General features: G+C 39.4%; 1 protein-coding gene across 13 annotated transcripts in view; it reads right to left on the bottom strand.

The window, feature by feature from the left end:
- Window positions 1–357: 357 nt before the first annotated feature.
- The window catches only part of ZNF385B (zinc finger protein 385B), a 169,119-nt gene continuing 157,484 nt past the window's right edge, over window positions 358–11,992 (bottom strand). For all 13 annotated transcript variants that reach the window (XM_055718581.1, XM_055718580.1, XM_027810603.2 and 10 more), the window contains 4 exons: window positions 5,890–6,135; window positions 4,631–4,809; window positions 3,432–3,533; window positions 358–1,822 (listed from right to left, as the gene is read on the bottom strand). In XM_055718581.1, the coding sequence (XP_055574556.1) occupies window positions 1,604–1,822; window positions 3,432–3,533; window positions 4,631–4,809; window positions 5,890–6,135 (746 nt within the window). In that variant the 3' untranslated portion in view covers window positions 358–1,603. The remainder of the gene's footprint in view (window positions 1,823–3,431; window positions 3,534–4,630; window positions 4,810–5,889; window positions 6,136–11,992) is intronic.

Here is an 11,992-nt window from a genome sequence, read left to right as displayed (position 1 = left end):
TGCCCAGGCTCATTTTAAAGTTAATCCTTAAATCTCCATCAGAGATGGCATAACCATATTGTGGCATTTTAGTGGTGCAATAATAAAACATTACCCACTTGGCTCTATTGCTTCTTCCTCTGAACCTCTCCTGTAGTGAATGTTTACAGTCTTACTGCAAAAAAGCCCCAGTAAAGGCTGTAGCAGGATGTAGCAAGGAAAAGACATTAAAACACAAGGGAAGTAAACACAGGTTCTGTAATTATACTTTATTGCAACTCTAATGCTTTGTCTGCTCCTGAGGACTCCTTTAGCTAAATTTATTTGTTTGAGGCTTTTTTTTTTCTTGTACCAATTAATAAACACAAGAAGTATGTATATTTTTCTTATTATTTTATTGAAAAGGTACATTTAAAAAAATACACAGACATTTTACTATTATGGATTGCAGATAAAGATGCTCTAAAAGTTAATTCTATTTTTTTCCCTTTCTTCCACCTGTTGTCCCCATTATCGCATAATGACTTCAGTCTGAGTACTGTATATTGATTCACCTTTATAAAAGGGTTGGGGAGGTAAGAAGATAGGTGGGGCATTAATGCAGTATATTCAGTAAACAGAGAACACGGTCATTTATAAATATTTCATGTTCTGTACATTATTGCATTAGGGAGCCACAACGTTATGCAGCATCGTTACAAAGAAAACTAGTTAGAAATGAAGAAAAAAGGATATTTACGTACAAATGCATGGATCCATTGTCTTCTTGAACAATGCATGTGAGCTGTTGTAATGTGCAATTGAAAAGCTTTTTTTCTCTTTAAACATTGCTTAGCAACACCAGTGAGGAAACAACAAAAATAAGTTAAATGAAAGTATCAAACAAGTAGTAATCTTAACTATGTGTTATATGGCTTTCTATTTTTAGTTTCTCTAAATAAAGTGTGACACAAAAGAAATAATTAAAAGCTTCAGCGCTGCATTGCTTTCAAACATTTGCACAGAAACTAAAAATATTAAAATCAGACATATGATACATTTTTAGTACTACACAAGATACACCAGGACTGGGCCTAGGACAGTACACAATCCCTGTCAACAAGAGCACACTGAAAAAATAATTTAAAAAAAGGACGCAATTAATTTTTGAGATGTTATCCACAATCAAGCATTTGGTTCATCTACTTTTTTTTCCACATTAGATTATACCCCCACTGGTTTTCAGAGAAGTATTTACATAAGTGTGAGCAAGGAAGACCCTGGTTTTCAAGTCTGTCAGGAAAATATTTTATGTTCCTTGATGCCAAGGTGCATCATATACATAGCAAAAAAAAAAAAAAAAAAAAAAAAAAAGCATGAATATTTAATGCTATAAATTTTATGAGCCATTAAGTTTTTAGTAAATAACTCTATCTGGATTAAAAAAAAAGGACTGAGAGAGAGTTGTCTAGACTCCAAAATGCAGTACCGTCAATGATGAATTTTATGGTGGTGTTGTTTATGGTGGTTGGTTGAGATGTGATGGCATTTCAAAAAAGAAAGATATTTCAAAATCTTGACCCCTTTCCTTCTTTTCTTTTACCCTTTTTACTGGCCATAGTTATCTCTTTCTTACATCAATCAATCAGTATGGTGCAAAAAGTATGGAAGCAGGCGTTGCCCGGATGGGACCATGGCCTGGTCTGAGGAGAGCTGGTGGTATTGCAGGGGCCTGGAACAAGGAGGCAGAGGGCCGAGGAGGGAGCGACAGAGCTGATGATACAGCTGCGGCTGCAGCAAGAGGAGATGAAAGGAAAGCAGGTGCCAGTGGCTTAATCATGTCCTTCTGGAATGCAAGTTTTGCCTGGAATAAAACACAAAAAACCAGTGTAAATACAGTTCTCCCCACGCCCATTTTCACATGAGGGAAAAAACCCTGACAAAGGGCACACTGTGGTTCCTCACAGAAGCCTCATGTCAGCTGCTCAGGAGTTTTACCCATGTTGCCTTCTTATTCCCAAGGTAATTAAAGCAACCAAATCATACATTTAAAGATACATAAATCTTATGAATGTGGGGGCAGCCATACTGATGTTTGGAAGGAAGCATGATTTGCAAGTGAACAACTTTGTGTAAATCATAACTGTGCAAGCCATATTAAAAAAAACATGATTAAGACTTCAATGGCAAGAGTCAAATTTTCCACTTGCAAAAACGAACTGTAGAAAAGTATACTGGTCAAGATGGGAAACTAGTATTAGTCCAGTCAACTTTTTACCTGTCAATGCAGAGCTGGTCTTTTAAAAACAGAAATATTTTTTAAGATCAATATCATAAAGAATTATTTCTGAAAGAATTATTATTCAGTTTATGATGTACAATCACTGCTGGTATTTGTGGCGAAAAAGCTAACCAGAAATATATACACTACCATCTCACTGAAAATGGTTTGCATCACAATCACGTTTGTGGGGGCAAAGATACTCATATCCTTTGTTACTGGAAGTCTCTCCTTATGTAATAGATGATCGAATGATGTATTACACAAGCAAAGAAGATTAGTGTGCGCAGAACCAACCTATCTAATGGGGACACTCAGACAAAGCCTGCAGCATTTTCATTTGCCTCTGTACAATTACAAATACATATTAATATTTCAGCTTTTAAAGGCTCTTCACATACTTCCTTGTGTGCACACACATTGGCATCTCTCTCTTTCCAACCTATAAATTGTTTTTGTGCCATAGATGGCATGCACTTTTCCCTAATGAATAAAATACAGGCTGAGTCATGAGCAAATAAACATACAATCTGTGCTGTGCTAGAGCCAGCCTGAACTCTGGCTGCAGCTGACTGGCAGAACCAGCTTGGGGAATTCCTGAAAATGCAGGTGGGTGTGGAAGGGGAATGGCTTGGGGCACAAAGGCAGGAGAGGTGTTTTGATGGCCAGTGACAGACACAGCCCCAGCATGCAGACAGGCAATCAATTCTCCCGAACACCTGGTAACTCTTGTGCCAACATAATACATCCACATAGCACTCTGTTTTGCTGTATGCAGACAACGAGCATTAGTATTTTGATATCTTGACATCTTATATCCTTTTCCCTGATTGCACCCACCATAACTGAGAGTTATCTCAGGTCCCCAGAAAGGCAGAGTATATACGTTTGCAGGCTTCAAGAAGTGCACCAGCCCAGCAGAGCCAATACCTCTCCATGGGGCACACAGTTCACTCCCCATTCCACCAATTACTCCCTTCTTCCTAGCAGTAAATAAGGCAGTGCTGTCTGCATGCCTTTGACTGGGCAGACAGAATACATAACTATCTTCAAACCTGATCCCCATGCAGACTCAGCCCGCAGGGGCAGACACGCTGCGAAAGCGTCAGGTCTGTCATGTTCCTGTCTCTGTGGTAGGAGTCCCCAAGGTCACAAATTCGCAAAGACAGTCACGAGAAATAAAAATACTTACTGCTAAAATACTTGGGCTGCGCTGCAGTTTGTTGTAAGGACTATATTTAGGTTTCATAGGCTTTCCTGCGACTCTGTCCTTATGCCTTCGGCTGGAAATATGCTGAAATAAATATCCTCACATTTAATTAGCTGTTTAAACATTTCTCCATTTTGAGTTTGAAATTGATTTATCATCAGGATATGCCTAAGCCCCTGTTTGTAAGATAAAGTAGGTTCTTCAGAGAGATTGCTAAATTAAACATAAAAATTTGGAGCACATCAAATAGAGAATCAGAAACTAATCAAATGGAGCGAATTCTGTGATCCGAGACAGACTCTGCAAATTATTGATATTTTGGTTAGTATTTCCTTTTTCTGCTTGAGGAGCTTTGAACCAGGCAGAGCTGTAATCACTAGGTCATAGGGATATTCAGAAGTAGGAGGTAAATTTCAGTCTTGCTGATGCTGCTTAGTTGTATAAATAATTCAAAATTAGCTGAAGGAAGAAGCAGTACCCAGGGATATGTCTACACCATGCAATTTAATACTATCTTAGAGATAACTGAAATTACAGGGAATGAGAGGACACATCCATACAGCACAGTACCATCCAGTTAGAGATTCCCATTTGGGCATCAAAACCAAAGCATTTGTATTGGTACAGCTGTGAACCCAGGGCTAATTGGTTCAGACAGAGCAGAGCTGCATGTTCATACAGACACGCTGCTAATGATAATGTTGCCCTACGCAATTCAGACATGGCTACAGCATTACCCTCCTGCTGATTGTCCTAAACTGGTGGGTTCATGTCACATTCTCCTTTTCACATAGTATTAAAAAGTATCGCGGCAGACTGAAACAGCACCAAGAGAGGAATTCGGGGAACCTCAACCCAGAGTTTCTTCCATTTGGGAGACCAAAGTTCCAATCTCTCTCCTGAGCCACAGCAAACTTTTTAACTGGATGTGCTATGGGATTCATTGGTACTGACACCTTGTCCACCTCTGCTTTATGACTCCCAAGCCCACTTTTTTCCACAGCTGAAACAATTAGGTGAACTTGACCTATGGTAAATTATTTAGAAATAGTTGTGGGATGACAGAAAAGAAATAATGAGTTCATGTTTTGCCAAAACATCTTCACAGAGACCTACACCCCACCTACAATACTGCAATGTAACTAAAACCAACAAAGCAGCCCCAGATACATGCAAGCTACCTGTTTAAGCTGAATTTCTGAATTAACATGAACATCACAGATTTCACAATGAAATGTCTTGTTCTGCAGTCCTGAGCCTTTACTGCTGTTCTGCACCTTCAGCCGGGATCCAGGTCTAGGGTAAGACTTGATGGGACCAGCACCATTCCGAGCCTCAACCATGGTCTTGTGCTTGGAGCCTAACGAGCAAGACAACACAGGTGAGTTAGTGATCGGCAACATGCAACCATGTCCATTAGCCTTGGGCCTTTTTGTAACACATTTATCTTCAAGACAGAATGGTTAAAGTCACCACAGATCAGGATTAACAATGACTGGTTTTGGTCAGTGTAGTTCTCGCTTCCTCAGTCTAAAGGGAAATCAGACAATGGGAGAAGGTTTTATACAAAAAGGGAACAACAGGCACACTGGATCACTGCCTCTCTGTTTGGGCTTAGTGCATGGCTGTATGGCCAAGGCGTTTGCTGCTTATTGTTCTGTAAAATCTATATAGCTGGGGAATCATGAAAAAGGGCATTAGTCAAAAGTGGGAAAGGAACTACAGCAATCACTCAAAACCTGCCTAGGAACAATAATACTTCAATAAGTACCCTCTGATTTGGAAGAAATGGCTGATTTGGCCATTTCAAGAATGTAAAACCAGCTTCAGTGGTTTGTTAGCAAGCTTTACATCACCAGCACATCACAGAGCAGCCAGAGCATATTAGGGATTGCTGCTTGTGGCCTTTTAAAGGGAGCATATCTAATCTGCAATAATCATAAGATTCTAGGACATCCAGGAATCTAAGCAGCCTACCCTAAAATTAGCAAAAACATCAAATAACAAGAAAATGTTATAAGCTGTACCAGCAAAACCCCAGATACTAGAGACAGCGAGATGAAACATGAAAGAGTGACAGAACTGACATTTTAGAAACCTTAGCATTACAGAAACCACTATGATCACACTATGATCATCACTATGGAGGTATGATGGAATCTGATTAGGTAACATGAACTGTAGGGATTTTGTCAACTAGAAGATTATAGAGTACATGAAGGACAGTTCAAAAAAATTTAGAGAGCACTTTAAGAAAATATCAAACACCACAAGTGAAATTGTCATTAACAGAATTTTTTTTTGTAACTTGCCATTGTAAATTTTGACTAAAAGACCCTTCAGTGAAGTGTGGCTACCACAGTGTCAGAAAACCAGCTTGTTACACTGAATTTTAAACATGATAACAGACACAACTGACTTGCACTGTAGGCATACTCACCTGTATTGTGGGCTTCTAGTTGTGACAGGGAATTCACAGCCACTTTGCATAATGAACAGTAAAGTAGTTTTTTGGCTTTTTCCTCTTCTGACTCAGACGCTGTGTTAGGAGCTCCATTCGTGCTCTTGGAGGATGAGGCAGGTGTTACAGGTGCCACTGTTGCCACCCCAGGTTTGGGAAGAAAAGGACCCACTTCTGTACTGGACTGCTGACTTGCATTATTAGGTTTTGCTTTCCCTTTATCTTCTAAAAGAAGCAAAATACTTATGTCATAATATGCTGTACACAAAAAAAAATAAATAAAAAAAATAATCATACAGTAATAGTCCTGTGGTTTTAGTGAACCTAACACGACAGGGGCCTGATTCATCTCATTTTATACAGGACAGCAGCAGCCTTGAAATCTTGTTAAAATCCTACCGTGAAATGTGTGTAATTTGACAAAAGGGATGATTTTCCTGTTTTTAAGGTTACCAGTGAATACCGATGCCTTCAACAAATTCATGCCAGCTGTTGTTGCTGTCGTGCTGAAGGTTTGGCCAGTTGAAAGGAGCCCAAGAAAGCCCCAAAGGCAGCCAGGGTTAAGGACTGGAGAGCACTCAGAAACATGCAAGGCTTTGTACTGTGGATTACAAAAAAGCAATGTATTTGCCTTTGGAATGGCTTGTGTTTCTCAAAGTCACTGGGAGGACGCTGAAAGGCTCCAGCACCATCTTGACATATGATATCCCTCATTTCAGTTGCAGGAGTTGCTTATGGTACTCCACTACACACATGAACACAGCTGTTAATATTTTTAGGTTTTTCCATGAGCAATTCCCCATATATCTGGAGATCAGATGGCTCCAATTTGCATTCAGTGCATTCCTGTATCACTTCACAAGCATGAGTCAATCATCTGTGCTCCTATGAGATCAGTAGGCAGGTATTACTTCATTTTACAGATGGCGATGGCAAGGTGAGAGATTAAATGTCCCAACTGCACCTGAAGAGGAACTTCGTGCCAGAGCCAGTATTCAAACGCTCCTCGCCCACATGCTGCCTGCTGCTCACTGCATTTTAAGCTGTTCAGCTGCAGGCCTTGTGACCACAAGCCATACCGGTTGCCAGCAGTAAAACAAGCTCATCTAACAAACATGGGATGGGAGGGGGACAGTATAGTGGTGCTGGTATGAGCAACCCTGACAAAATAGACATAAGAAATGATTGTGTAAGTGACCTGTCATCACACGGAACAGGCATCAGATTTTATCATCTAAGCAAGTACAACATCTATATAACAGCAACCTCTTAAAAACTACTTATATCCCATTTGAAACCTATGGCATAGTTTTGAGTAGTGTTGAGCTGATTGGGAAAACTAGGTTCTATTTTGAGCATTTGGTTATTTTTAAATATGGGCCCTTTCACTTTATGTTTAGAGCCACCCAACCCTGTCTTAACATCACTCTGTGTATCAGGCCAATGCTGGGCTACAAAGGATTCTGAAAACGGGATTGTACCCCCTCCAACAAACGCTTGAGAGTGCGTATGAACTATGAACAGGCATCCTGAAACTAAAGCCCACAGTTGTTGGCATATTTCCCAGAAGTGCATTGCAGTACATCAATTTTAGAGAGTTAAAAACCAGGAGAAAGAAAATGTAATAAAAGAATGATGATTTTTCAAAAAAATAGTGATAAAAATAATACCATTCATACAGTGTAATTTCAAAGTAAACACTGAAAATGATCAAGAACTAAGACTACTATTAGGACCAAATTAATGATAAAACCAGATTGTGAACGTATTTTGATTGATAAAGTATGACAAAAGAAAGTGATATTAAATCATAGTTCATAGATGACTCAATGTTAATGTCTCTATAGAAGTAAGTCACATCTGCAAAAATCTAGAACACATTATATGATTCTGAGTCTTCATAAAATACAGGTTTTTAATAAATAGCATTTGCTAACATTCTAAATTAAAGAGTTTTCAATATGGAAAGTTCTCAGAAGTGCTAACTTCTACAAAGGAAACATGCTGAACTGCTGCCATTTGTGAGTTCACATTACAGGAAAATAGACTTTTTGTTGTTATTCTATGCAATATTACGCCAGACTGCAACAGGCATAACACCAGGATACAGGTGAACCCGCGTGCAATAAAGGAAGGTTCCTCAGTATTTTGCATTTCAGGCCTTAAAAGAATACCACACCTGCAGAACTGCAAGCTGTATGTTAAGATATAGAGACTACTCCCCCGGCTGACTGGGGTTTTTTGTGTTGTCCCCCATGTATTCTTTTTAATCGTAAGCATAAAGATTTGGTGCTTTTGAAAACACTTCCTGGTGACAGAAATAATCTCCTGTGAGCAAGACAGCAGGAGTGGGTCAGCAGGAATGTCAACCGATGTGCACCGAGGCGGACCCCTGGCCTGAGAGACCACCTCGTGCAGCAAGTGAATCATTCACGCTCCTGCTTGCAGCCCCTGACCTCACTGTTCAAACTGCCTGCAGCAAGAAGGAGCACATTTTTATTCCTTTGTTTTGCCATCAAGTGTCTGTGGAGCGAGGTCCTGAGCAAGAGTAAGATCTTTAAACAGGCCACCAACTACCATCACAGAGTGATGGATTGCCATCGCTGAATTTAGCAGATGATTGTAAAATGACAGATTTCATTTCCCAAATCTCCTCACTTAGCTGCCCACCAGCTGATGTATTATGTCAATTTTTAAAATACTCCCTAGATTCACAGTGTTTTCGTTATTCATTATACAAAGCAATTCTAGAGTATATAAGGCGTAAAAAGCTAACAAGAAAACTTCTAGAAAACTAGAGGGAAGTTACCAGCATCCAGCTGGGTTCAATTCTGCCAGTATTGCAGCTTTTGGAAAGAACCTCAGTTCACATAATAATTCCATCATTTGGAAAGCTTCCTGACACAAATAAGCTCTTCATCGATGGGGATGTATAAAGAGAGACATACGCCCCTCTATGAATTAATGTTTCCTTCCACCATTCTAAATGTTTAATGCAGAACATCTTCAAAGATCATAAATGTAAGGTTATTATACAGTTTAACTCCCACAGAAAGTACACCGAGCTAAATGCATATTTGTCACTGCAGTGGGGCCAGAATTGGGTTTTCCTGGCTCCTAAAATCAGAAAATTGCATTTCTCCAAATGGGCTTTTGATAACAGCTTACTGTTTTCAATCCACGGAATTCAAAACACCATTACTTACAGTTTTACGTTTGAGACAGAAATGCCAAGTATTCAACTGTGCAAAGCACAGGAAATGCAAATCACATGTATATACAAAGCACGAAGAAAATTACTCTTTTATTTGTACTTATAGCACAGAGCTAACATATAATATCTCCATGCAGAAATGTAACTGTTAATGCCTGCATGCATATACATACTTCCAAACGGTAATCACCATATAAAATACATGTGGATGGTTAGATGCAGCTGTAGGATTATAGACCTTTTGCTGTTTTTGAAGGCAAGTATTATTGAGAATAGGCTCAAATTTGCTCTGATTTCCACCTGGGCCAGGCCCCATGGAGCCAGATAGAGGCCAAACAAGTGCGTGAGTCCGTTCTGCCCAGGACCAGGGTTGCACCAGCTTCTGCTGCACAGCTCGGCAGAGCACAGCTGGAAGCATGAGACCACAGTGGTATCAACCTCTCCCAGAAAACTGTAGATGTGGTTCAATCTGAGTCTGGGTCAGGCTGAAATGCTCACATCTTAACTCACGTGCAAGAGGTTCATTTCAAATCTAACCCATACCATTGCACTGTGTCCAACTGTGTTCTTTTTGCTCATGGAAAGGCCATATTTCATGTGCGTTAAATTCCCGTCTTTAAATTAAGTCTCCCTTTTAAGTAAATTAAGACTCCAGAGAAGTAAATCAATGGTTCATTTCAAGTTCTTACTGAAGCCTGAATTTATTTTGAAATAGAGCCCAAGGAAAAAATAAAGCAAGCTAATTAAGTACTGCTTGGGGCTCAGTAATATCAATGCTCTTGTCGCCTACTTACATTGTTTCAATTCTGCTTTGAAGTTGTTTTCACATATTTCTGGTTGTTTGCCTTATGTTTGTGTCAGCACCATGTTAAAATTCAAAACTTACTTATCTAATTAGTACTGCCTCATTTCAGCTGTACGTACCAAAGTCAGGACACAGCACAGGATAACATCTGACAGGTTCAAATCTAACAGGTTCTAGCTTCCAATGCAAGACAGCTGAAATGATTTACTCACTTTTGCAGGTCATGCAACTCTTGCTATAGTTGTTACATAGGATTCACCTGTTAATGCTGTCCTAGTCCAACTAAGTGAATGGGGTTTGCCCTAACTCTAAAAAGGGGCAAAAATGTTACAATAAAACTTCTTCCCTCTGACACTCAACCTGCATTTCTTCAGTAATTTTCTTTCCTGGCGAAGAACTTAGAATGCTCCGCGCTGGCTCACAGCTCCAGTGATCGCTGCAGTCCATGCCGAAAGCAGAAAAAGTATTTTTTTTTAATCCCCCTAACCATTCCATTAAGCAGTTTGGTTTATGAGGTACCTTTAAAAGAGTTCACTTAGTTTACTCTGTGAATTGTGTAAAGTCTTTACAATTTAATAACCTATATACATTTGCACATTATAAATTTATATTTTGAAATTATCTCTTCTTACCATGCTAAAATGTGCCTACAGGTATTGCTTTCTACAGCTAGGAAATAATTTTTTTTCTTCTTGAGTGAGAGTGATGATTTTGGTGCATGTTAGGCAGAAGTTCTAATTTGGACTTCATGACAAAAATATACATGCTATTTTCAATAGATATCTAACTTAAAATTCAGATCCATCATTCAGAATTGAGATTCTTAGTAAAAATAAAAACAAGAAGAATTCTAAACCTCCTGTATAGATCTAGAAATTCAAATGATAAAGGTTTTCTGTAGCAATAATACTCAGTGCTGCTTAGATCCCACAACATGCCTATCTGCACATTTTTTATCACTGAAGATACATAAAACATAACTACAATAAACTTCTGTTTCGAAACAGCTTGTTCAAATAGCAATTGTAACCAAAAGATTATCCAAGGTAAAGATGATACATGTGACACACTTGCAGGAGCCCTTTCCAACACGTATGCTAAAAGCTTTTAGATGGAGTTTGGCTATAATCCTAATAATCCTTACAAAACCATCACATAAATATTCTGCCTGTATGTAATAAATAAATAAGCCTGCTCTTACTGTGACTAACAGAAGAAATAATATTTCAATTACTGAACATATGTATTTTGTTTGTGTGCGTGCATGTGATAAAAAGTATAGCTTTACACCTGCCTACCTCTCTTCTCTGCCAGAAGCTGAGACTATTACCCACGCCTTGTGCCAAAGGCCAAGCAGACGGACAGACAAGAATCCCAGGACAGAGAACAGCTTCCCAGAGTGGTGCTGGCTGTGATGGAGGCAGCTCCCTGCCAGGAAGAGACCACACCGTACTTATAATCACCCACTGCCAGGCTTCACCTTCGCACCTTTCCTTGCGCCAGGTCCTTCACTGCATCCCCCAGCTGCAGGCACTGGACAGCAGCCATACACAAAGTAAGTACAACATAAGGGCAGCACAGACATTGCAAAGTGGCCACCACTGCTCTAGACAGCCCCACACAGAGGCTCTTTTGAGAGATTTGCCCATTTCCCATCCTAGAAATAGAGATTTGTTGTTATAATTCTTCCACCTGCTTGCACAACAGAACATATTGCCAGGTTAGAAAAGAGCATAATGGAAAAACTATTTTTGGCAGTCTAGATATTTATTCTTCTCCTTCGTAAAAGTAAGAAAATAGTAAATACTTGTGTTCCTTTTCTTCTTGAAAAACCTGACAGAAAGAGCCATGCAACTTCCAACCTAAAACAGCTACATGAGAAGAAACACAGCAACAAAATAATTTACTATATAACTTGACCACTGCATGGTTATCAAGCCTATGCAACCGGTAAGCAGAACTGAGGCATGCTTAGGTGCAAATCCTTTGGTGCAATCAGCCTTGTTTACGGCGCTTTGTTACAATGCCACATCACTACTGAAAGAATGACTTTTGAAAACATA

The sequence above is a fragment of the Falco cherrug genome, chromosome 8 (assembly GCF_023634085.1).
Source record: "Falco cherrug isolate bFalChe1 chromosome 8, bFalChe1.pri, whole genome shotgun sequence".
Lineage (NCBI taxonomy): Eukaryota > Metazoa > Chordata > Aves > Falconiformes > Falconidae > Falco > Falco cherrug.
Note: the sequence above shows the minus strand (reverse complement) of the source record. Positions and strands in the feature narration are given on the sequence as shown.